The sequence below is a fragment of the Lonchura striata genome, chromosome 3, assembly GCF_050655825.1.
Source record: "Lonchura striata isolate lonStrDom1 chromosome 3, ASM5065582v1, whole genome shotgun sequence".
Classification (NCBI taxonomy): Eukaryota; Metazoa; Chordata; class Aves; order Passeriformes; family Estrildidae; genus Lonchura; species Lonchura striata.
Window position 1 is genome coordinate 61,591,850 of NC_140705.1, and position 27,851 is coordinate 61,619,700.

At 37.2% G+C, this 27,851-nt stretch overlaps 1 protein-coding gene across 7 annotated transcripts in view; it reads right to left on the reverse strand.

Moving 5' to 3' along the window:
* ADGRG6 (adhesion G protein-coupled receptor G6) overlaps window positions 1-27,851 on the reverse strand; it is a 109,639-nt gene that overhangs the window by 52,474 nt on the left and 29,314 nt on the right. For 6 of the 7 annotated variants that reach the window (XM_085575290.1, XM_085575287.1, XM_085575292.1 and 3 more), the window contains exons 3-6: window positions 15,270-15,611; window positions 9,090-9,710; window positions 4,335-4,403; window positions 1,191-1,274 (exon numbers count right to left, since the gene is read on the reverse strand). In XM_085575290.1, coding sequence (XP_085431416.1) covers window positions 1,191-1,274; window positions 4,335-4,403; window positions 9,090-9,710; window positions 15,270-15,611 — 1,116 coding nt within the window. Of the gene's footprint in view, window positions 1-1,190; window positions 1,275-4,334; window positions 4,404-9,089; window positions 9,711-15,269; window positions 15,612-15,881; window positions 16,061-27,851 lie in introns of those variants that run through there. The other variant, XM_085575291.1, reaches the window with a different exon arrangement.

Sequence of the window (27,851 nt, forward strand, 5' to 3'; positions counted from 1 at the left end):
TTAACTGCTCATGGTGAACATTTTTGAGTGGCTCCACAAAAAAGAAGCAAACACTACTTGGAAGAAATTTTAAATATTTTCTTCTTACTTCTACAGCTTATTAAAACCAAACAGTCTGGATTCAGATAAATTCTTTCACATTATGCACTGTACTGCCTGATTGCCAATGTACAAGAAATATCTGCCAAGAGAAAAAATGCTCCAAGAGTTTAAAATCCTACAGTAAAAAATGATGAACTGGGGAAAAAAAACACCCAACCAAAAAAAAAAAAAAAAAGAAACCAAAAACCAAACCACAAACCCCACCCAGATTCTAATTTATTTCTGTGCAGTACACTGAAAAAATAAATCTTAAAAAAAATGTATACATTTAAGCCTATGATGAAAATTGGCAAAATCTATCTCTGTGTTTAACAACCAACTTTAACAATCTAATAAATATTTTAGCAGCACTTCACAAAATGATGCTCAGTCATTAGGAGACAGTGATATCACAGAATTTGAGAAAGCCTCAAAAGAAATCCTGGCTATATTCCTGTGCTAATAATAGGTTCTTTACTACCTTATTTTTTCCCTTAATCTTTCTAAATGAAAAGTAAACTATATCTGATACTGTCAACATTTTCCCTAGTAAAGTCTGATCCAGCTCTTCTTTAAGTCAGTGGAAAGATTTCTGTTGACTCAGTGGAAGTGGCTTTGCTCCATAGGAATGGTTCCACTTGGCTCCTGTGCCTGAGGAATGGCGAGGAACTAGTGAGGAACAGGCAATCCAAGCCTACTACCACTCTGGCTGTACAAGTGGGAGCTACACAACGTCTGACGATCTGCAGCCTTGAAATCCTTCAACAGCAGGGTTCTTTTCAGACCCTTTCTAAGCATCCCTCTCCCTTCCCTTTTTCTTTGCAATTCAATGGGTTACACACACCTTAAATACAATGGGTGACACAAAGTTAATCCCTTTCACAGAAGAGCCAGGCAAACATGAAACAAATAAACACTGAGTTTGGTTCTGTTCTCAGTTACACCATTCTGACATGGTCCAGAGAGCTAATCCTGACTTATTCAGTGTAAATGAGATCAGAACTGAGACATGACCTTTGACATTATGATGGTAGGAAAAACACACCTTAAAATACAACAAATTTGCTTTAGACACAGTACAAGGAAAAATGTAACACAGGATTTCTTACCATTGTTTGGCTTATCGTTTCTATTAGTATCGGGCATGTTAGTGGTGACAGTGGGTGGTGTAGGAGTAGTAGCATTTACAGTAGCTGGTAATAAAGATGAGAAAGAGGTGAACTTGAATGAAATATGAATGTTAATAAGGTAAGACAAAATGGGAACTATGCATGACAATGTAAAATGATACCATCTACACACAATGCCGCAAATGTTAAAAAAACACATTATTTTTTTCTGTACAAAGTGATGAATAGATATGAACTGAGGACCCAATCCTGCAATTCTCACTTGCACTGACTTCAGTGGGAATTTTGCCAGTGCAAATTTTGCACAGTCCTGCACTCTTTTCATAAACTCAAAATCCTCTCATGAGAGCCTTGGTTGTGTGAAGACCAGAAAATGGGTAAGTTCTAAGATGAGCGCACTTAGTATGTTGCTTGTGAAAAGAATCTTTGCCTCTCCTTAAATACTGAATATGACAAACAAATGAGAAACTAAAGCACTCATGCAAGGATTCACTTAACTCGACTGAACTCAAAACAAAGAAGAGAATTGAGATCAGGCTTGGAATAGTGAAGTAAAATATCTATTTTGAAAGCTTTATGAAGAAACTCAGCTGTACTGTTCCCATTAACACCAACAGGAGTCACTCCACAAAATCCTGGAGAACCAGCTGAATGCTTTTCAAAATTAGAAGGAGGAGCCAAACCTGAAAATTTCCCCCATGATGGACTGGGAGGGCATATGTGCCAGAAGAATTCAAAAATCATGCCACTGAATTTTCAAATAATGGTTTGGAAAATAATTTAGTTTTGTTCAGTAACTCCCAGAGAATGCAAATCCATTCACGGACAGATTTTTTCTTGAAAACCCTTATTTAAAATCTGAAGGTTGATATGGTAAAATCTCCCTGTGTTACATGGCTTTGGAAGATTTTGACCAAGAATCAACCTAGGAAGGTTAAGCAGTTATATTTTGGGCAAGAAATCACATTTTTTATGTTTTGCTAGGTTGATTTATCTAACCTTTTGAATTCAAAAGTCACAAACCTGTCACAGCTTAGGGAGCAGGTTCATGCTCAGGTTTCACTGAGACAAGAAAATTAGGGAAAGAGAAGAAAAAGTTGGGCATTGGAACAAACAGATTCTAACTGGGAAAGTGAGCATATAAAATGACACCTAGAAATAGAAAAAAAGCTCTTCCATGAAACTTCAGAGCAATATTGTCTGAGGAATAATTTACAAGGTTTCTTACATATTGGGTCTTAGCAGCCAATGCTGCTAAAGAAGGCATCTAATGAACAAAAATATTTACTAAGCATAATGGAAAAATCAGTTCTTTCATCAGACATAGCTGACATAACCTGGCATCCACAAACAATTTTACTGTTGTAATTGCACAACACCCAACAAACAAAGGAATTCAAACTGGCCTCTAAGTTTAGACAAAGCCTGTGGCATTGAGAGAAATAGACAAATAGACATATTTTTATAATTTTCATTATTATGACAATAATTATGATGGTGATGAGTGGGACAAAGCTGATTTGGCATCTTATTCCAAAGTGACAAGCTGAAACAAGGGACACTACCAAATACTTTTTTAAAGAAAGAGTATTACCTTCATGAAAATACTCATAGTCTTTATTGATGGTCTAAGAAGTTAAGAAGGCAAGTTTTAAAGGCAGCATCTTTTATCAGAGGCAATATCTACCAGACAAGTTAATAAAGCTGGGACAAAGGATGAGGTTTTCAGAAAAGCATGCTCGTTCAGCTGAAAGTGTGTCCATTTCTGCAGCCATATTATCTGATGTCATGAAAGACATTTTCTCCCTTCCATACCATGCCATTTTAAGGGAGGAAAACACTCAGAGATCTTCCAAAAGAATTGACAGTGATATATTTATACAGTGATACCCCTTACATATAAAAAGACTGACATTGAATAATTGTGGATGCATCATTTACCCAAACTATTTGAGGAGCAGTATTTAGATCATACTCTGCTTTCTGAATATCATGTCTGAAAATTACTGTTTAAAATCTGATTATGGACATTAATGGCATTTCACTTTCCCCATGGAGACTAGTACAATATGCTCCAAAAACTTGAACTAAATTTACCTCATGAACATCTGGGAAAAGCATACTGAAAACTGACATAGATCTCTTATTGCCTTTCCAAGTAGAGTGCATTTTACCTTTTATTTTTAAACTAAATCAAATTTACTTGAAAATATTTGTTTTGAAATAGTTTTGAGACTTCTTCTTTTCCTCTTATATTTTATTCACTCCTTCTTCCACCATTCATGTAGAAAGAGGTTACAAAGCTAGATATTTTTGCTGCAGTTGCTGCTGTAATTAAAGTTTAACATAGCATGCCAACACGTTGGAAGGCCTGGGTTCATGAAGGAAGGCATTGTGGAAACAGGTTAATGTTGCTCATCAAGCACTTTTTATGGAACTTCAGCATGTGAGCAGAACAGTACCAATTAACCATCCTTGCATGCCTATTGATTCATGTGACATGGAAATCTGTAGGGTTCACCCATTCCTTGCATTCAACTGAACTGACTTTTAAAAACACTTAATGAATTTTTATATGTGGTGATTTTTACATTATTAATCCATCACTAAGTGCCATAGCATGTGTTTCTTTCTCTAAAAGCTGCTGAATTTTGAAGTTTGATGGTACTTATTTTATACCTGCTAATCTCAAAGTACCTAGCCTCAAAATATCTTACTGAAAAAAAACCTGGATAAAAGCTAGCTTCTTTATTTACATCTGCTCTTTTTTTTTTTTTTTTTTTTTACATATTTACTTACTACTTATACTGGTTAATATTTTACTGTGAAAATGTACAGGAAGAAAAGAGGTGGACAAAGAAATAAAGGTAGTCAGCTAATTCAGCTTTGATATAACTGAGACTATTTGGAAAATTTATTATCAAGGGAGTGCTCACATTTTTTCCACATATTGTACGAACAGGACACCCACATGCTTGATGAGACTAAAGAATTCCTTTTCTTGCTATTTTTTATTGCTGCTCACCCTTTTATAAATGATAATAAAAAAGAAATGGAATAAAACCCTGAGGCAAATAAAGATTTCCCAAAGATGAACCTGTGAGAAGGATCTGGGTTTCTTACCTTGGCAAAGGCTTCCGAGGTTTGCACAACTGGTTGGTTCAATTGAAGAAGAGGGAATTAGATATGAGCCTTTAAAAGGAGAAATCAAATAATTTAGAAAGGGTTAGTTACTGGGCCTAAAACACATTATATTGCACAGTGACACATTCCTCTTTCTAATTTCTCTCGGGGCAAAACTGACACTGCCATTTGCCTATAAGACTTAAAAGTTTTCAGTTTCTGTTGCAGCTTGGGGATCCTTGAAAACCCTGCTGACTTGCAAGTTAGAGTCACTTACGTATCCTCCTGTGGTTTTCTTAGCTTTCACTAAATAACATCACATTACAGGAATTCAGCTTCTGTGTACTCTGTAAACTGGGTTTAAGCAAAGGGGTCAGTGTGGCCACGGGATTTATGTGATTTTTCATAACAACATGTGCCTTGGAGGAGTGACCACGCTCTGCTGCTGCAGCACTGGCTACCCAGCACACGCTTGTGAGTAATCTGCCTGGGACAGACACCAACCAGATAAAAGGTGATTAAACTTGCTTCTCTGCCCAGGGCAAGGGTGTGATTAATATGCTGGTATGCATGACTTATAAACAGATAATGTTATAAGTCTGTACCTCTACAGAATTATTCATAACAACAGGCATTACACTTTGATGATCTGGAGACAAAACCAAGGCACGTAAGAATGGCTACAGAAGAAGAATTGGTGCAACTGCATTAATTACACTTCATGTATCCCAGAGGTTCAGCTGAAGGTACAGCTGCCTTTGCACACTGTGTTGAACATAATGGGACCATAGAGCTCTGGCAAGATGTGAACCCACTAGGAGCTTTGCCCTTTTTTGTTTTGCTTTACCACTTCAGAATCATATTGACTCAATGAGGTTTTCTCATGAGACACACTATCCGTCCGTAAAATTAAGTAGCCACCACCCATCAGCTTGTAAAGATAGCTAAGAAAATATTTCCTGTGATGCAAGAACAAATGAAGCATGGAGCTTTGACACAGAAATTGTATCATGACACAGATACCTCTACCTGTATTGTCAACAAATATAGGGCGTAATTAAAACAACAAATATTAAATGATCCTCAACAAATATTAAATTTCACTGATTTTAAGAGATAGAGGCAAATTCACTTTCTTGGTACACTTCTTATGAACTCCAGGAAGGATGTTCTAAGTGAGTGTACTATCCCCTGCATGAGGTGGGCTTTTTCTCCCAAAAAAAATTCATTAATATTAAACAGTCAATATCTAAACTACTCTGTTTCATCCCTGTTGTGTAACATCAAAAGATGACCTGAGACTCGGCTGGAAATACTGTGGATGTTCATATTTTCTTCACTGAATATTTAAAACAAGATTGTGATTTTATTTGGTGAAACTAAAAAAAAAAAAATAAAATCCAAATTTACAAAACATTTAAGTCAGAAGACTACTGCATTGAGTTTACATGGCAAGTGTTTGGCAGCAAGGGGGTTACAGGAGTAGTTCTCTAAGAAGCCTCTCACAGAAGCTTTCCCTATGTCCAAAGGAGCCAATGCCAGCCAGCTCCAAGATGGATATGTTGGCCAAGGCTGAGCCTGTAAGCAGCAATGGTAGTGTCTCTGGGATAATGGATTTTAAAAGGGGGGAAAGTTACTGCACAGCAGCAATTGCAGCCAAGAGAGGAGCGAGAATGTGTGAGAGCAAAATTCCACAGACACCAAGGCCAGTGAGGAAGGAGGGGCAGGAGGTGCTCCAGGTGCCTGAGCTCAGATTCCCCTGTAGCCCGTGGTGCAGATCATGGTGAGGCAGCTGTGCCTCTGCAGCCCATGGAGGTCCATGGTGGAGCAGAGATCCACCTGCAGCCTGTGGAGGACCACATGCTATAACTGGTGGATGCCTGAAGGAGGCTGTTACCCCATGGAAAACTGGCACTGGAGAAGACTCCTGGCAGTAGCTGTGGACCAATGAAGACAGGAGCCCATTCTGGAGCAGGTTTGCTGACAGGACTTGTGACCCCATGAACCTATGTTACAGACACATTGTGTGTGATACATTTCCCATCAGATGTCTAAAACTCAGACATCAATATCTGCTTGTTATGCTAGAGGTTATAGTCAGTGGAGAGGAACAGACACTCCTACAGCAAAATAACTTTGACTTCACTGAGACATCTCTTCCAGGATGAAAAGCATTGACCTGTGGAATAGCCTTTTGATTCCACTATTCATAAACAGCACTGAGGGCAATTATCTTAGCCCGAATCATTGGCCAGCTGCCTATAAGGCAGACACATCCCACACTGAGTTAAATCTGAGAGTGAAATTAAGGATTCCTTTGGACTTGGGAATGAAGAACTCATTAAATGCACATGAGAAAAAAAACCAAAACAATTGCAGGCATGGACTGATATGTGGCCTTGTTACCCTTAAAATGAGTAGATCATATTCTGCCATAGCTGTAGCCAGTGGAGGCTTCAGAATCAGAATCAGAAATTGATTAAATGCTCCTAAATTTGCCTGCACTGAACTCTGAACTGGTGGGCAATAGCCATATTTCTATCATTACCTAGGTTACTTGTTTTAAAATAAGTCTGGATACCTAGGCTGTGAATGCATACCTTTACATGCAATCTGCACAAAGGTATGGCAATAAAAACAGAATTCTGTCAAGTCTTATGCAAACATCCCACCACAACTGTGCAGCTGTGGAAACATTAGTCTAAAGAATAAACTAACAAAAAGTAAAACCATGAAATGATTATCTGAAACAATTTGCTGGTGTTTTATGCCTCATAAATCTACTTGTAAAAGCTTTGTCTGAAAAACCATAAAAATAATACCCCTTGAAAATGTAAGCACTGTTCAGGCAAAGATATGTTGAGATCACTGCTAAATGCTTGGTTTGCTTTTTTTTAAAGTTACAGGCCACTTCCTGGTGAAGCATTATTGGAGCTGTGTGAAAAACTATTTTCTGCATAAATCCTTTCACTGCTGTTAAATGAAGCCTAATCAGAGTCAGCTCCCCAGTGTCAGTGGTTTATTCATGGTTGATAGCCTGACTCATCAACTCTCCTGTTGAAGGCTGATTTTACAAAGAAGGCTTTTACTTGAGAGGAGGAAGGGAAGACAATTCTAACAATTTAATCTCTGGGATTAGTAACCATCTCTGAAATGGCACTGCACCCAGAATTTTCTTTTAGGAATATTATGGCTCAGAAAAGCCTAGATCACAGAGGATGATTTCATGTCAAGGAAATAAAAAGACTGGCTAGTGAGTCAGTTTCCTCATAGGCTTATTTAGAGACAACAACATTTATATGTAGATATATTTTAAATTACTTGAATAGATACTGAGCCTGAAGTAGGAACACTAACATATTTTTTCTTAAACAATGTTCTGCTGCAGGAAAACTACTGATAACTCACATCCCAGGGAATAAACTTGTGGAATGAAAAAAATTCTATCTATAATATCACAGCTGTGTTATTATATTTATAACTTAGGATTGTACATTCTTTAGCAGAAAGAAGAACAAGACTCCTACTCCAGTCAAAATTAAATGAGATTGTAGCTTTTACAGAGATAGGTTGCTTGGTAAAAGTGTTATGGTAGACATCATGGTGTAACAGCGCAAGATTTGGTGTCCCAGCGATTTTTTGGGAAGTTATTCTCTACCATATCAGTTTATACTGATGAAATAGAAACAACTTTTTTGTCTAGAAAAAATGTTTTTGTTCATCACTTGTGGTCAGATCAGCCTTTTCTTTGTTCTGGTAGAAAGGTGAAGGTACTGAGGTGTTTGTGGTTTCATACAGGTGTTGCTTAATGTTTTTTTAGCAGAGGCATGTTGAGATCTTTCTCAGTAGTTCTAAGCTGTGAATGAATATACAATACTTTGATAAGAGTACAATAAAGTAGCAAAGCAACTTTTTTAGCCACCTTAATCCTTCAAGAACTATTAGATACAAAATAGAATGCCTTAGTGATGGCAGCTTCTCTTCTCATCTAAGGATTCTCAGAATGCTGACAGATGCTCTGTCAAATACACAAAAAAATACTCCAGGACATTTATGTAAATCAAGTGTCTGAGCCATAAAATAAGAATAGGTTGGTAAATGTATTGAAATTTATCTTCTGGAGTAATCTACAGGAAAAAACGCCTTCAGTAAGTACCAGTTAAAAAAAAAGGACGAATAATATGTCATTATGAAGAAAAAATATTATGATTTTGATCTCAAACTCTTCCTTCCTGTACACCTCTTTCAATTTAATATTTTATTCTAGTTTCCTGTCACCTATGCTTTTGTCATTGCTTTTGCTGGCTCTGCATATACAACATATGGGCTCCTCTGGCTAATCAAAGGGCCAAAGGGCAGGTACCAAAACATTTGGTAATTAATTAGCTAATATATATTTTCTTCTCCAGAGACCACAGTAATCTTATTTGAGGCTAGTAGGTACTTGCCATTATCCCCCTTTTGTATGAGCCAATAAGAGTGTTTAGGAAATTTTTGATCTGCAGATCTTTTCCAGCAGCAACTTAATACACTTAGGAGGCTTGTTCCTTTCCTTTAAGGAATCAACTCCATACCCTTTCAAAGCCTCTGTATAGTAAGAGTCAGGCTAAACTGTAATAAAGGTAATACCTTGCTGTTTTTCTTCCATGGGAGTGTTCTCATTTTTTTCCATCTTGGTATGTGGTATGTTCAGCACAATACAGAAGAGTGGGGGGGGGGAGAAAAAGCAAAAAAGTTTTGGCAAGGCATACTCACCGCAACTCAAATTGTTTTCTGCTTTCAGCGCTGAAGTTGGAATACTCCAGAATTCATTTTCCCAGTCTACAATGTTTCCTTTCACATCGCAGCTGAGGTTGGCCAGTGTTTGCGCATTCATGGTGAAATTCCAGAGGCGGAAGTTGTAAATGTCCCCATTTAGAGAGCTCACTTCATTGCTGCTAGAGCCCAGCACCAGCCTCCCATTTCCAGGGATAACTTTGTCAAAGACCTCTGGACAGTCCACCACATGATAGGTGCTTTTGGCATATATACCTATAGAGCCCGACAAGCTGTCCCATACAACACAGAGCTGTTGAAAGGTTCCTGTGAAAAACTCTGCATTTCGGGGCAATGCATTCTTAAGGATACACTGTGTGCCTGAGATAGACAGAAAATGGCCTTTTGTGGTCTTCCCAAAACTGAAGACCTCTCTCAACAATGCATCAGTGTAGGAGAAAACCTTCCAGTCATCGTTGTCATCACTGTTGCCCTTGGTTGCTTCAAAGCACAGTGTAAACTGTCTAAGCTCTGGCACTGAGATGGTCTCTGCCACAGACACAGCATCGATGTCAGGAACCTGGGGAATGATGACTTTCTGATTCCTCAGAGACACAGCAACTAGAACCAAGAGCAGATACATAAACTATTTTAAAAAATTTCATCATATAGGAATATAGGCAGACTGGCAGCAGGGGTTGAAGCAACATTCATTAAATCAAACATTCATCAGGTCATTTTTATCAATGTAATATACCAGCAGTGCACACCAAGGGGAATTTGACTTGGGAGTGCACTCAGCTGAAAATATGCAGCAATCTTTTCAATGCCATAGAGAATGCTGTGTGACACCCAGTTAACTCCCTAAGTTGCGTTAAGAGCAATATTAGGACATACTACCTACTGACCTCCAACTCTGCTTCAGCTCACTTAATGAAAATTACTTCTCATTCATCTAGTAAGGATGCATTAAGCAATGGAATAAACCAGTTATTTGAAAAACACAGTACAAAACTTGCTTTTAAGATATATTTTAATTACTTGTCTGTATGACTGCATTACACCAGTGAAGTTCAGGCCTTCCTTCTTTTAAATATTGCAACAGAAGAAAGACCCCATTACATTCCTTGGCAAACTGAAGCCTTTTGTTGCTGAATTCAGTGAATGGGTATTTCTCTACAGCATTAGGCATCATCTCATTTTGTCCCCAACAGCTTTCTGATCAAATACTGCAATCGTGTGCTCATGAATATTTCTATCCAAGCTGTTTCCTATTTACTAACAATTGGGTCAGCAGTTTTGGACTTCGCACAAGTATCCAGAAATTTCTAGTCCTACAGCAAATTATGTATTGCTGTAAGGGAATTTAGGCAGAATTGCTCTAATTGTTCCTAAGTATACTTATTTGCATGAGCAAAATGACAGCCATGAAATGAGAAAGTACCACATGATACATACTTTTTCCCCATGAGTACATGAATGACAATTCTGTTCACTGTATTTCGGAGAACATTATTTTTCAAAAGAGAATGTTAATATGCTCAGTTTTATTGTCACATATATGGCAGCACAATTCTTCCAGCAAATTTCTCCACAGAAAAGTTTCCGGCTACCAGACATGCAAAGGTGTCAGACTGCAACAGGCCTCGGTTTTACTTCTGGCTCCTCAGTTCTGCCTCAGACCCCTATCTCCCGCAAATGTCTGCTACCTCTTAAACATTTTCACAGTGTATATGCTGGAAGTGAAACTGTTTCTTGAAGAAGGTGAAGAATAACTGCCACAGTAGTTAATTCCCAGTCTCCGCTGGGATTTATCAGTGATGTCACAACACTTATACTAATACTACAACTATTCTCTTCTCAGATTTAAATAAAACCCTTTCAAACATGACAGTGTGAGACATGAGGGATGGGTGACTGTCACGCCATACCCAGGAAAGACACATATAGATGGTGTATAAGAATTCTGTATTGTCTGTGGTACTGCAAATTCCCTTTGCCAGCTGCTTGCAAAGACTCTGAGCTCCAAACTACCATATTTGGATATACACAAGAACATAATTCGACCAATGTATTACATAGTAAAATAACATAAAGCATTGCATATTATCTGCCAACCCAGCAACTGCATAATGGGAGGGAAGAGAGAAAAATACTGGGCTTTTATAGTTACTGGATATACTTCATAGATTTATTTTTTCTTCCCAAGGGAAAAAGCATGCTGTAACAATTTTATAGATAGAAAATGCGTTCAACTCTCCATTGAAAACAGGAGCATTTTTTTAGCGGGTTAATTATACTGTAAGCTCCTTTACGTAACATGGAAAGTGTTCCAGAAGAAGCATAAGGATGCATGACTCAAAAAAGAAGAAAGCTTATTCACATGAGTACTGTCCAGACCAGGTGGCCAGAAAAGTTATGGACCACCTGGTCCCATTTAAACAGTACAGAAATATAAATAAATGGAAAGGATTTTCCTCCTCTGCTGAAGAAGTCTACTCAGTTTTGCTCTATTCATCATACAGATTTAACCACTGGCATCTTTCCCATATACTGAAAACACAAAACTGACAAGTATTTTGTCCACATGGAGAAAACTGAATGCTGCCATCAATATTAAGTGCAGATTTCTTTCCTGGTTGCTGCTGCACAGTCAGTCACCACATTGATGAATTTAAATGTTAGTATCAGGAAAACTTATTCTCTGAGGAAGAATATACATATATTTTTGGAATACTCATCCAGGTGTTTCAGAATACTTTCAGAATGATGCTATTTTTTTTTCTTAGGAGGATCCTGAGATTAGCTCAGTTGGTTAGAAGATGGTGCAAATAATGCCAGGATTGTGGGTTTGATCCCTGTATGGGCCATTCACTCCATAGCTGAACTTCGTTATTCTTCTGGGTCCCTTCCAACTCAGACTGTTCTGTGATCACTGGATTTAAATGGGCTTGGGTTTTTTTTGACACATTTTCTTACAAAGAAGGCACAAACCTCTACCTTACCTGCGTCTCACTGTCTCATGTCTCATACACCCCTTCAAACATAAGCAAGCCAGGAGCCCTTAGGCTCTGTTTTCCAAGCCCTTTACAAGCAGGGCACACTGGTCTCCTGCCAGCTGATGGGCTTTTCAGTATAGTCTGGTGCTTAAGGAGTGCCTTATGCTGTTTCTAGCTCCCCTGCTTTCACCTTCCCTGTCACTGATGCTGGTAGAAATGTGTCAAAATTTAATGAGGTCCGCAAGTGTCCACATACCAAGTATGTTTGGCAGTGTTTTGTTACTACCTCAGTGAATTGTGCTTTTAATCTGGGCCACTTCAGTCCTGTTTAACTGTATGCTAAATTGCCTCAAGCACTGCTGTACTAACACAGGTCTGTTTGCTCTCCTTCCTCCCCTTTTGGGAACTGACTTCTACTGTCTGATGGAGTTATTACTTACAGTTAAGCATTACTAGGAAATTATTTACTATGACAGATCCTCAGCTGTGCAAATTGACATAATTCCCCTAAGACTGGCAAAACTAGATTGGTTTACTGCAGCTGAGGATATGGCCTGTCCATCTGCTATTGTGTGTTGTAGGAGGTGGCAGGCAGGAAACAAACATTTGTGTGGGTGGCCAATTTGATACGGACAACGGGACTCTGCAAAACTCAGTTTGAAACTTACATAAAACTGAGCAGTCACACAAAAGCTGTTCTATTCCCCTGCTAATTCTCTCCTACAACTCACTCTCTTATGTCTGTCTTTCCTCACATGTATTTTGTCTTGTGTACATACTGCATATTAGGATGCTTGTATCACTAATGTCTTTGTAAACTACATTTCTAGATAGTAAATTGTGTCTTTGAATGGCCTTTTACTTTCCAGTTTTGCATTACTTTGTGAAATTCAAAGTGGAACAATTTTATTATTATATAAAAAATATAATTTCTTAGAAATAGAAAAAATATAACAGCATCCCCCTATTTCTGGGAGAAATTAATGCTTTTGCTGCCGTATCACGTTGTTAGTAGTCAAAGATGGTGTCAGTTTGAACTACAAGCTTTGAAGCTTCATGTGAAGTGAGGGCGTGTGCAAATTTTCACACGACATGAAGTGAAGGGGCATGCAATCTTTTGGATGGCTTTGGAAACTCTTTGCAAGCATAGCAGAGCATAGTACAGGCATCTGACATGTGGATGTGTTGTCATTTCAGTGTGTGTGCATATTGATGTACTATTTTCCACATGCATTTATAACTTGAAAGGAAAGCAGTACATTTTGATACCTTTTCCCAGACCTTGCTCTGTATCCATTTCCAAGTTAAGTTTTATTATAATCTTGGTCTGTAACTATGATCTGAAAGTAACTCAATTGCACAACTATGAGCAATAAGTAAAAGATAGTAATAATTTTCCCTAGAAGAATGCAGACAGCTCTCCCAGCATCCACAGTCAAAATCAAGAGGTCAAGTGAAAGTTACACATGGAGTAATGAAACCAAATGAAGTCAGTCTCAAACTAGGTGCTTAACAGCACAGCTTAACACAGAGCTTCTGAACTAATATATATGCAAAATATTAAAATATAAGTCACTGGTGAATGTCTTCAATACTTTTACTCCTATTGGAGAATAGCCTTCTTTTTCAAAATAAAAGGCTGTCTTCCAAGACTATTTAATTTTGATGGTGCTATCCATGAGCATAATGTACTATTCAATTTGGAGGCAATACTCTTGCTTCCATTATAATACATATCTGTGGGTATATACACACAGTGTTCTCTGCCCATGTTCGTACACCTCTCCTTTCCTTATTGAACACAGCTGAGGTCAACATTTCATCTTTTAATTCCAATTGTAACTCATCTCTTACAGTGATACTTAAACATTAAAATATTAAATATTTTGCATAATTTGACTGTATATGATTTTTTGTGATCTATTTGATTTTCCAACGTCTTACAATACAGCAAGAGTTTTGTTAATTTCAAATAGAGAAGCCTTTCAGAAAATTTGCTTTGACTTTCATAAGAAAACAGATGTTCCTACAATTATTACTATATATTTTTGTCAGCATAAAAGGACCTCAGTAGAGAGAAGTATTTTTAGCTTCTCTGTGATGCTACCTTTTTTCTTTTCAGGACTGCAACAGATTTTGATGATGTAATCATGCCTACTATTGTCTTATGATTCCTGGGATGTACTATCTTAATTATTTTAAAATATATGAAATGCGTAATAAATATTTTAAAACAACCATGAGGAAGATGTACTTGTGACTAAAGACAGAACTGCCAAACTTCCCTGCTCTGTTTTTTATACCAAGCTAACCTGCAGAACATCACTGTACTACAACAATATAAAGATAAATGCAGTACTAGTATTCAGTTAAAGGTGTGCAACCACTATAAAAAGGAAGTCTACTGAGAGCATGCAACTGTAAGCTATAACCCTGAAGTGGAATGAATAGTGAGCCACACACGGGGCCTGTCAGTGACTGTCCTGAATGTCTTTCATTACCTCACTGCCTTTACTGTCTAATTAATTCTAATTAATGCTCTAATCAGAAATTATTTGTATGCTTACCTTCTAGGGAAAAAAGCATGAGCATCTTTTTAAAACCTTTAAAACCATTGTTATATATTTAGGGAAGGGAAAGAAAGGTCATGGAACTGGAATGACAGGTAGCCATTCTGCAGTATCAGCTCATCCCTGGGAGTTTGTTCCAGAGGCTGGATGAACTCTGAGAAGTTCTGCTTTCTGCAATAACTTCTCCCCACTGCTGGGAGTTACACTGGGCCAGAGGTCCAGGCTGACCTTTCTGGCTCAACTAAGTTGCCCCTCATGCTCTCCTTTAAGTTTCTATGTCCCTCTGCAGGTGTGCTGACCCAGAAGACACCTATCCTGCTTCTGAATCCTCCAGCAAAAATTGGCAGGGAGAGAATTGTTAGGCCTAAAATCTTTGCATGTAAAAAGTTTTTCTAACACACTTCTTGTCATGTCCTGGAATAAAAAAATTTTGATCCAAAGAAAAATAAATTAGCTAATAAAAGACACAAGATAACCCTGTAAAGTGCAGCCTCACTCATCCAGTCTCTTCTCATGGAGGACTTGGCTCCTTTGGGAAGTGTGATTATAATCCTTATAGGACATTTCCTTGTAACATCTATAAAGGGATGAAATGCTTTGGACTTACTTACTTCGTACATAGCTGGCATTAAAACCTTTCTTTTGGATACTGAAGTCGCTTTTAAATGACACAATCATCTCATTTCCAGTGGAATTATAGGATAATCCTTTGGCAGTGATGCCACAAAGGTTCATTGGGCTTTCTCCATTGTCTAATGTCAGTGAATCATAAATGCAGCCCGGAGCTTCTTCAATGTCGAAATCAATAAATGTTAGCTGTATGATAAATCCATGAGGTGCTCGGATGATCCACTTGCACGCTTGGCTGTTGGGATAGTCACTGGGGAAGCATGGTGAAGTGAAAACTCCAGAGGGGTCAGTTAGCACAGTCCTACAGTCATAGCATCCGTGAGCTGACAATGAAAACACAGAAAAGCTGGAGGTCAGGCAGAGACATAACTTAAGAATAAAGTAACAATCAGCACAAGAACTAAATGTACATCTATACAGGCAAATAGAGATGGGAGGAAGAAAGGCAGAAAAAGGCCTTGTTTCTTGTGGGGAAAATGTTGGAGGAGTAGGATAGCAAAAGCATATTTTATGTAAGAAATCCTATAGCAAAGAAATATAAATTATATTGCTAAACAATAATTTGTGCACATGATATACATATATATATTTACCATATATATTGGCCTGATAAAGTGAAAGCAATGTTTTTCAATTCAGAAAGGCAAATTGTAAAACTGCAACTTCCAAAAAGATGACTGGTATCATTCAGATTTTTTGGCTGCTGGTCTGATGCTGACTGTAGGTTCTCCCAACAGCTCTATGACATGCTGCTGTTTCCAGAGTAGTGTCCCTGGAAAGGAGCAACAAGAGTTGGCCTGAAGAGCAGCAGAAGCAGAAGTACCTGAAGGTTAGTCATCTTCATTTTCAGCTGATGCATTCCACAACACCCAGAAGGGTAGCAGTGAGCTACTGGCTTTTGATTCAACAGTAAATTACTGTGTCCTTCCCATGCTGACTCAGCTCCATTGCCATATTTGTGGCAGTCAGGCTTTAAGAAATTCTTACCCTATTTGTCATACTCCTTTGCTCACCTGCTGTGTTTACCCTTGAGAATTTCAAGCCCAGTTAGTCCCCAGGGTTGCATTTCTTATTTGGTTAACATTTGCTCATTTATCATATATTTGCTTAGTGTATTATATGATATAATTACTGTGAACTGCTTGCTGCTAAAATCTGTAACAATTTGCCAAAGCAGCACTGAACAAAATAGATGAGAACTGAATATCACCAAGAGATAACCAAAGAAACTAAATGGCCCATTTATGCTGAATTACTTTGCAAACATTTCATCAAGCCACAACCCTGTGTCAAATCTTACAAGGATGAAAAAACATGCATTACTAGTTGCCCAAACTAAAAACAACTTAAAAAGTTGTTGAGTGTAAATTACATACAGAACAGTTATAAAATAAGAATAAATGGAACTAATTCCTCCAAAGAGTCCTTGATGTTTCTTTGCAGACAGGGTCCTGATATTTTTCAGTTACATTTAAATGGTGTTTGGCCTGAACAAGTGAACACTGACTCTGTGAAGTTGAATGCCAAAAATGCAGTTTACATCTGCAGCTAGAATTGAGAGGTATATTTTACATAGTTTTTATAATTTTTATTTGCAAAGCACAAATTCATGTGTCCCCAGTGAGGTAAAGAGACTGTTTGGGCTCTCAGAGCCAAATGAAGGCTGGTTACACTTGGAAAGCTCAGTGGAGCATTTCTTTGTTCAAGTGAGAAAAAAAGATTGTCTGAAAGATTTGCAGGTAGCTTTGGGAAGCAGTGCTACTGGAATTCGAAAATTTGATCTGTGTAGTACAAACAAAACCCTGTCCATTTTTTATTTCCCTGCAAATCTTTACAGTCAAAGGACTATGCTCACCTGCACTGCAATCCTGGTGTTCCATTTATTAACCAGAGAGGGAATATTTACTTATTAGTGACATTATAAGACATTCCCAAACCAGAGAAAATATGCTACTTGTCAGTAAAAGTGTATGTCCCTAATTGGTAGAATATTACACTCAAGCCGAGACTGAAAAAGTCAAATTTGTCCATCTGAGCGAACTCTGAGGTTCTTTGTGTTTATTAATTCTATTGATCATCAGCAACCAAAAAACAGGACTCAACTTTTCTATTTATCTCTTTCTCTTGAGTATTTATCATTGTTTCTAGGCTGTGTAAAAAGAAAAAGCCAGTACATATAACAAAAAATACTCTTATCCCTGATTTCACTGTAAATATTAAAATATAAATGTTATTTATGATTTTTTAATAATATAATCTTTGCAGTAATGTATTCTCACTATTACATCCATATTGTTTCGTTGATTTTACAGAACTAATGCAAAAAAACTTAGCCCCTAAATTTAGGTTGGAAAATAAGTGCTTGAAACTTAGCATGCACAGAAGAAACAGATTTGGTAAGTAAAATAGTTGGGTTTTTGTTTTAAGTGGGTTGGGTCCATTTTGGTATAGCAGCTATTCTGTCCATGACTGCAATTTGAAGGAGAAATATCCTGTTTTCATGCAAATGTCCACAGTAGTAAGTAAAAAGAAAAGAAAACAAACAACAAAACTATATATAAACAGAATGGTTTTAAATGGAACGTTTTGCACAGCTTCTCATGAGACAGTTATTTTTCTATAAACATCACCTATTTTACTCATTAAAGAGAAAAATTGCTGTGGCAACGTTAGGCTGTCAGCCAAAGCTGACAGATATTTTGCAATCCCATTGGCCCAGAGCAGTACTGAACTGTGGAGAATGAATACTTGTTGCAATATACACCACAAACATTTCTAGAAGCAATCCAAGATATTTTGTTGATTTTAATGGGAATAAATTTAGCTATGATATTCCTGGTTAGGAGCCCCACATATCCAGAATCTGCCTGTCAAGTAAGTTTTACCACCACAGACCAAAGGAAATTCACTGTCTAAATTATAATATATGATAAAGGCCTTTCTCTCTCTCTCCCCCTCCATTCTTTCCCAAACCAAAATGAACACCTCTTTCAAATAGTGATACCACGGACTTAATTTCAATATTTCTTAAATTGAAAGCTTCACTGGGCAGTTAATTTGTTTCCATCATGAGAATACACTGCACTATGGTTTCCGTTTCATAATATTTTTTTTTCTGCATCATACTCATACCTGCTATAGTAAAGAATATTAAAGTATTTAGTGTGATACTTCAACTGAAAAGGGAAATTATTAAATTCCACTGGAGCTAGTTAGAGCTTTCACCAAAGTTATATGTGATTCAAAAATGTTGACTTCAGAAGTGGAATAGACTGTAGGGGAAATGGCTTTTTCCTATCATGGCATGGAGATAATGGGTAAAAATGGAAAAACTTTCCACAGATTTTTAGTGCTTCATCAATGAAATGAAACTTCTGATTTTCCTTAACTACTTTGTATTTGTACAGGGTTTTATATGCGCAAAGCACACTACCAATGACTTTAAACTGTAGCTGGGAGAGCGCTTTGACAATCTGGCCCACTGTAGAAAATCCAAAAATTAGTATATAGTGCCCAATGGAAAACTGTGGTCAAAGCAATTTGACCACTTTTAATAATAACTTATCAGTAAAAGCAGGAATAGAATCTCATTTTCACAGTTGCCAGTTTTCCTAACCATGAAACCATTTACTCTCTTCTAGGAATTTCCTGACTATTTTACATATATACCTTTTAACTTGTGCGAGGCAGAAAATACCCTATCCTACTCTTTCATACACAATGCTCAATCATCTGAAGACTGCCCTAAAACCAAGGGGCTAAGGAAAGCATATCAGACTCATTGAGTCCACCACACAATCAGTCATGTGTACATGCAAACCTCATATCTTATGAAACAAAATTAATTGTCCAGCTTGTTCTGTCCACTAATTTTGCCTCTTTAGAGTCCCAGCACTGAATTCCATCATATGAACTCATCAAGACAACTGTAAGTACCGAAATACACAATTTCAAAAGCAACTTTCATGAGTCATTTGTGGCAAGCTAAAGCCACAGCCAGACACAGAACTACAATGCCTAACTGCAGATTTGGGAAGGAAACATTCTCCATACATTCTTATCCCATATGTACATACTTCTCTTTTTAACTTTTTTTTCTAGAATGACTAATACACTCCAGCCTTTGCCTCCAGAATCTGTGCTAATAATCATATTTTCCTCTAATTTCTCTACTTCTCTCCATTGCCATTTTTTACCCATAAAACCTGTGTTTTGTCCTATTATACTCAGTATTTCTTTCTCAGGCATGAGTTTTGACCTCTACTTCTCCATGTGCTTTCATTTCTGCACTTATCCAACCTTGGTAACGTGCTGGACAACAAATTTTGTTCAGCCAAGAATTTTTACAAGAGTGCAAAAGCAATCCAGTTTGGAACACTGTCTATTTCATCCTTAAAGAGACAAATTTTTTGAAGGTTAGGATCAAATGAAAAGAAGGTCACTGTGGGGGAAAAAAGTCCTTATTTCAGTTTGTGCATTATCCAGGTTTTTTTCACACTAAGTTACGCTTTGCACTGGAACTTTCTTTTCACAGCTGAAGCATGCAGCATTTCCCACCCAACAGGAGTGTAAATGACTCCACATGCTTAGGCAGTAGCACAGGATACCAATGACAGCTGGGGTGGGTTGTAGTAACACTACCAGTATATTTTTTTTAATACATTAAAAGGTTCCCTCATAAAACAGAATGCTCCTGGGTTTCATTTTGGCATAAAATTTAAATCTACTTCTCTCTGTGGATGATACAATTTTTATATGAAAATATCCTGAAATAAATCTATGTAGCTCTGGAATTGAATTTTTAGAAAGAAAACCCAAATATTTTATGTTAACTCTAGTAATATTCAAGTGAACAAGAAAATCTGCCCTGCCCAACAGAATTAGGCCAATTCTAAACCACAGAAAATCTTAGCTAGAATGCCTAGCTCTTTAGACATAAAAAACCAGTACAGAATTAATTATAATTTGCTTTCATGTTGACATCCGATAACTTTTAAGCACTTTACATACATTTTAAAAGGCAGTATTAACAAACATGGTCACTTGAACTGGGCAAGCACAGGAGGTGACACAGCAGAGGCACTTGCAAGTGTGTGGTGATGCCCAAAATAAAAGAGAAAATTTACAATCATTTTGTGTCACAGCATAAAAAAAACATCTAGTTAGATGAACATTGGGTGGAAAAAAGTTTTGCTTTGTAAGAAGCAATTAATTGTTCAGGGTTTTTCTATTTCAAGGATATCACAACACTAATATGGCCAAACATTAGGTTAGATGTATTTATGACTGCAAATAGATGGGTGAATGAGGTCAGCAATGGGCACACCTGCAGACAAGCAGAAGGAAGGGCCAAACCACCAAGATGTGGGTGGGCTGGAATGGCTACAGAACAAACAAACCTGTGTTATTCCAGCAAGACACAAACACCAAACCAAAAACAGCTATCCTATGGCATAGGCCTGGACAGTAGCTTATCTTCACCTCAAAAATAATTTTGAATGTAAAGGCAATCTGTAGATCTAGAAAACTGTCCATATACAAAGTGGGAGCATATTAATTGCAAAGAAATGTCCCATCATTCACTCTGAACATAAAGTAGTACTCTCCTCTGCTTACATTTAAGCTAGTAATGAGATAAAACCTTTTAGATTTATTTATGCAAAACAGGAATCCTAGCACTCTTCTGAAGCCTCTGCAGACCAAACCATGTACTCTGCTCTCTGTGTAACCCACACTTTTGATTGAATTAGGTCTGGGAAAGTTCAAATGAGGAGATGTGGCAGGTTTATTTTTACTTTTTTATTTACTTTCCAAATTGTAGAAGCTGTATGATCTCTCAAAAAGATCTTTATTCTGCTACACTATGCTGATAAAAATTACTATGCACCATACCTAATTTAACGTTTGCAGATACTGTAATTATCAAATTAAACAGAGAATCCTAATTCTATTAAAACATTCAGATTTAAAAATAAAATAAAGGATTATTTCTGGAAAAAATAGAAAGGAAGTAAGACTCATTCTGATGTGTACAAAAGTTTGTCCCTTCACAAACAATGTTATTGGGTTGAGGTCTATTGCTTGGAAATATGACTGTGATTGCGTATAAATGCAGATATCCCTGGATTTGTCATCATCATATGGAACAATATCTACTTTGCCATTTCTACAACATCTCTGAAGTTTCTAAAAATTTCTCCAACAGCTATAAATTTCCTAAAGTGTTGAGCAAATCCTATAACCTCACAGATATGCTTTGAATTTAAGCATGGACTTAAAATTCAGCAACTGCTTAAAGTCCTTTCCTACACAATGGTGCCTTTGAGTTTGTATTTGAAGTTTTGCTGTCCTGTCTTCAGCCTTGCAGCCCCCTCAAGGCTGAACGGGAGAGCATGACTCCATAACTGCTGCTCTCTGAAAACCACACGTGTGCCATTCTCTCTAGGTCTGACCATTTTCTTTTCTCTTTCAATGAAAGGAGTAACAACTGGACCAACACTGGCAAACACCCATTCAGGGAGAGAGATCCACTCTCAAACACAGAGGATGCTAATGGAAATGTGGTTTCTATGTAATTAAGTAATGTGGATTGAATTTGGTGGGACAAGGAGATTGATTTTTTACACCAAACTGCAATGAAATAGTTCCTTCCAGACTTTGAATTTCTTCACCAAATTACTTTATGCCTAAAGACCAGGAAAGGTGAGGTTTAATTCTAAGTCAGCCATGAACTTCCTAAAAATATCCTTTTATTCCCTGGCCTCCCCACTTAAAAATATAAACTTTATTCCTCTGTGTAGGGTTCAAACCCATTCCACCACCCTTTGTTAGCAGGATGGTATGCTAACTTTCAGCTCTGCAAAGGCATCAGTAACAGGCTTTGATGATGGACATTTTGGGTGTGGAGAAATATATTTCAATTCACCCTTGAGTTTTCTTAAATTTCTCCAAACACTGAACAGTCAAACTGCAGGTCATAAAAACCCCAGGCAGTGTAGTGTGGGTCATCAAAAAATGGAACTTAATAAAATTTAAATAATTTTCTAAAATATTCCTAATTAAAAAAAAAATTATTAATAGCTATAGAATACAGAGATTTCCCAACAGGATAAGCATTACACATTTTTCTGTGAAATCACCTGCATAGACTCATCAGTAATATAACCAGCATATTTTATAAAATAAAATTTTATAAGCTTTATATGAGTGAAACTTTACATTATTCTTCTGCAACACATAATAAGATGTATTTTGCAGAGTACAAGAACAATAAAGTTGTAGTTAGCAAGAATCTTTTTTATCTGTGTTACTCTTAATTTGCAAATGTGACTCTTTTCATTGATTTGTGAGGAATCACTATTTTAAAAACTCAGTCCAGACTCTCATTCTGCATCATTCCCATTGCCTCATCTTCACAGTACTCCTTGTACCCAGCAAGAATTTAAAGCCTCCATATTCCTGACTGGAAATAGCACATAACCCTGGCAGAGTCTTTTATAATTCAATGAAAGACAAGATTGTGCTCTCACAAAATAATTCAACAATTTGGTTTTGGCCACTGAAGCCAGGAGACAAAGAGTGTACTATGCCCTGGCCAGTCCTATCAGCTTGCCTTGCATCATCATTTGCTGATGCATTAGGTCTTGTAACATGCTTTAAATGGATAAACTGGTTGGCATACCTAGGAATAATAAAATGTAAGGAAAAAAAAATCTCCTTACAGGCTAGTACAGAGACGTATATGAAAGTGTAATTGTTGACTATGAATTCACTTATTATTTCTGCTTCCTGTTGCTCTAGCCCATATTGCTTATCAGTTTATTAAAAAATTATATTTGTCATCACATTGAATTAGAACTGATTATTTTCTCTCTTTTGTAAGACAAGAACAAAGCACTTAATGAAATTATATGTGGCAAATTGAAAACTGATAAAAGACAATATTTTCTCTTACATAACAATGACAGCCTGTGAAACTCAAGCCGAAAACTATCAAAGCAGGGAACATAAAACTCAGAAATGCACAGACATTTTCCTAAGTATATAACAGGATCTCTGAATCCCTCCAGACATAAAATAATTGATGGGACATAACTGTAGACATTGTAAACTTCATGGCTTATGTTTAAAATTAATCTTAATCAACTGTCCAGGAACAGTATCAATAGCTCCACCTTGGTCATGGACACAATCCCAGTCTCCTGCCCATATGGCTGCGGCTCAAGGCCAGCCCAGACAGGTCTTCTCCAAACTCTTCCTGGGTACGGCTGCGCAGCCAGCACAGGTCAGAGCCCATTCCCAGCATGAAACCTGGATGCAGCTACCCCGGTTTTTGGAACTACGTGCACTTGAGACACAGCATGAGCTGCCTCTGAGGCAGACAGCAACCCTGGGCATATCCCATTTACTGGAGTAAAAGTGGCCATGGCACTGTGGGAGAGCAGACGAAGCCACGTGAGGCCGAACACAAGGCTCTATCTTGTGTATCTTTCATAGGAGCCAATTGAGCAGTTCTCATTAGTTTTGATGTTCCAACACTACACAGAAATCTGGGAGAAACAGGTGGTATTACATCCTGTTTCTAACACGATAATCAAAATTATCTTTCAGGATACACTTGAGATCAGTAGCAGTAATAATGTAACAAAAAAATCAGGAAGAGCGAAGTTTAATTTTCAGATCAGGTTAAGATTAGAAAAGCAGACATTAGAATAGTAAATTACTGACTTGGGAAGCATTTACCATGAACACAGGCAGTAACCAGCTACTACTAAATCCAGGAGCAGGTTTTTCACTAAAACCAGAGATCATCGGAAGCTGATTTGCGCTTCCTCTTGACACAACTGTGTGACATGGTCCGACACCGAGAGAGATTATGTTATTAATTTTTTCATAAAGAAATATATAAGCAACAGCTTGATTGCTGATCTTTTTATTAGGCACACAGATGGACTGGAACTGTACACAGGTTTAAGGTGCACCATTCATATGCAGGCTGTTGACACTTTGGATAGGACATTTCAGGGAACTGACATCTTGACTTCTCAAGATTAGCATCCTAGTCCTTAAAGGAGTCATCCAAGTACTGACATTATCAGTATTTGTAATGTGCTGGATCTCTACATCTTTATGATAGTCTTGGAAAGGTAGGAGCTGAAGCTGTTGAGTGGGATGCCAGCACAATACAGAGACCATTAGAGATTCAGTGTATTTCATGATATTCCCCTTTACCCCCAGACCTCATTTTATGCTGGAATTCAGTAGGTATTTATTTCTGTAGGGTTATCATTGCCAGTAAAAATGCTCTGACCCCTCTTGATCACTCTAGCACAGATATCCTACTCCCTGACAGCAACTGACTTTATCACAGCAGTGACTCCAGCAGGTTTTGATTGATCTGGGAAATTGAGGGAACCAGCTACAATAGAAGAAAATACGTTTAGAGCCAGGGTGGGGGCCCTCCACTGCCTGTTTCCCCTTAGTTGTTTGGGTTTGTGCCAATGAAAATGGAAGTGGAAACAAACACACTGACTGGGTAAATCAGCCCTGACCCATATGAGTGGAGTTCACAGTGTAGACAAAGTTATGGATTTCCCCCAGAGGGAGGGGGTAATGTGAAAATCCTGTGTTACACCCATTGTAACTTAAGAATATTTTCATTGGCATTCCTGTGATAATCTTATAAAAATAACAGAATTGACTTGCTAGTTTTGGCTTGAGTTGGACTTTTTTTTTTCCACAAAGAAGCAGAAGTTTGGGACAAAGAAAGGTATTGACAGTTCAGTTTAGATATGCTGGTTAAAAAGGCATTAACTAGTAAATATACAGGTGCATATATTAAGCACATAAACTAGCATACATGTAAATAAAAATAAATTAAGTCAGGGAAGGGATAGGGTGGGAACAGGTGAGAGGTTTTTTGTGAGGTTGCTGCATGTAATCTAATGTTTTTCAATCTGGGATCTATATTTCATGCTCCATCATGAATCATGCTAGGATTTACAGGAGGAATGGTCATCAAGAATGTTTTACTTTTGTCTGCTGCACTGGCTCCTAGCTGTTCTGCTGCTGCATTGTTACAATGAAGATCACATCCTCAGCTGGAGTAAACTGATGGGTGCAGTTAAATTCAATACCAGGCTACACAAACCAAAGAGCTGCATGGCTAAATACATTCCAAGGTATCACTTGTGCAAACACATGTCACACTTCTCTGGGAAGTAGTTAAAAAGAATGAGTGGGAAAAGAGCTGACAATCTTTTAATGAGGAAGAGTGGTTTGTAGAAGCGTGAGTTCCCACCAAACTGTACAGATATGGATTAAAACGAGATATGGGTTAAAATAATGTTACAGTTAGGCACAGGTTATCTTGGTAAACCCCAGTCATACAGAAGCACACATTTCTTCTACATATACATTGGAAACAGACAAAAGAATTTGTTAGGATTAAATTCTTGGGTAACAGAATATTCTGTTATTCTGTACAGTGAAAGGATAAAATACTGAATTTTTACCAGGTGCTTTACCCAGCGAATCCAACACACACCCAATATCCACAGCAGTTTACATTTGATCTATGATGCATTCAAAATATTTATTGTTTATAAGAGTTCAATTGCAGAGTTTTCTTTCCAAGGCTTCGATGTTGGAATCTCTTTTCTGGCTGCTACTATCAATATTCTGAATAGTCATAATTTCTAAGTCCTATGAAGACCTTTAGAAAACACAAGGCAGCAGGGCTTTTGTATGGTTTATCAATTATTCTTCAAGCTTTGTCTGTTTACAGGTCAAATTTTGTGTCTAGATATTCTTTTAGAATTTTTAGCTATTCCAGAAAATCTGGTATGGATTATGTGGATCTCTTGCAGTAGATGTTGAAACTACATTTTGCTGTTGTTTAACAAATTACAGAAATTATGAAAAATTAATTTACACTGGAATTCACTATTATAATAAAATACCAAGGCATTCTAGACATACTGGGAAGCATCAACTCAAAACTGATTTCACACAGAGCCTTTGAAACACTTTAAGCATTTTATTACTTGTCCTCTCTAAGAGTTTTTGAAGTAACTATTTCAGTATTATTTGGGCTACTTATATTTCAGTACTTTAGTGTTTTCTGGGTCCTTTTACTATATTATTAAAAATAGATACTGTTGTTAATATATTTGTTTCATTTGATCTGCAAGATGTAGCAATCTAAGTCAAAAAAACTGGGATTTTTTTAACATTACAAATTTATAGAGTTTTTTCTATTACACACATAAATATTCTATTCTCCCCATCACAGAAAATCAGCCATTCTTTCACCTTCCACAGACAATAACATTCAGACAATACCACAATGAGCTCTGTTCAGACCAAACTGAAAAGATGTCCTGAATAAGGATATCAGGTATTTTCTTGTACACTTTCAATGGAAGGGTGAGGAGACTGGAAAGGGTTAGAGCCTCTTTGCTAAGCCAAGATTTCAACTTTCCTACTTCATTTAGGCACTTTCTGCAAGCAGTCCAGCTACACAAGTAAAAGTGAGATCAGAAATGACTTCTCAGTAATTGAGAAGCAATTCTTTTTCACTGATGAGAACAGACTCAGAATAATGTCATGTACAATATGGCAGACTAATATCTATTGTAGGAGGGAAGTGTGTACATTTTGGACATTTAATGCTACTCTGATATCTCTAATGCTGTTTTTTTATCTATATTTACAAACAAGCCATTCATTGTAATTTTGAATAATTTCAGTTATACACCATCTAAAACTGCTTTCTTATCATATTGTTTTTATCAGATGTAAAGATGGAAGGGATTGGCATACCTAAGTCAAAACAGTAATTACTTCACTGATGTATTGTTAGTTTCCACCCCTGGTATGTTGGTGTATTTCTCCTCACATTACAGCTGAAAAGAAAACTTTGTGAACACAGACTGCAAAGTCTTGTGCTGAACAGCCAAGTGTCTCCTTATTGCTTCCATTAAGCTTACAATGACTGATCTTTGTGTGACTATACCCAAACCTTTTATTTTTCACCAGTCTGGGCTATGTGATTTATTTTTCTAACCTCCATCCAGTACTGCAACTGCTCTAGACACTGAACTCCCACTGCAATCAATCAAAAATTCTCCCCACACATTCCAGTGCTTTTTCCAACAGTAAAGCCTTTTTCTACAACTTCTTTGAAGAAAAATATTCCATGGATGAATGGATTTCAAAATTAGGAATTTGATCCTGATCAAACTACATATATTTAACTCCTTGAGTATGGATATTATGTGCCCCACTCCCTTTTTTTGCATCTTGCTTCCTTACTGAAAGAAACCCTCAAACTGACAGGGATCAGATCAGAAAAAAATTAACTGTGTCCTTTTTTTTCAACTATGACTAATTACCACATAAAACCTGAAAATATTCTCTCCTTAATCAAGAAAAACTATGACAAGCTTGACTAAGTTTGGCTTTAAAATCTCTCTATTAGATTCTAAAATGCTTTGTCTTCTTTTTAGAATTTGTCTACTCTAAATCTTAAAGAACAGGTTTACAGATATTGGTGTGATGTT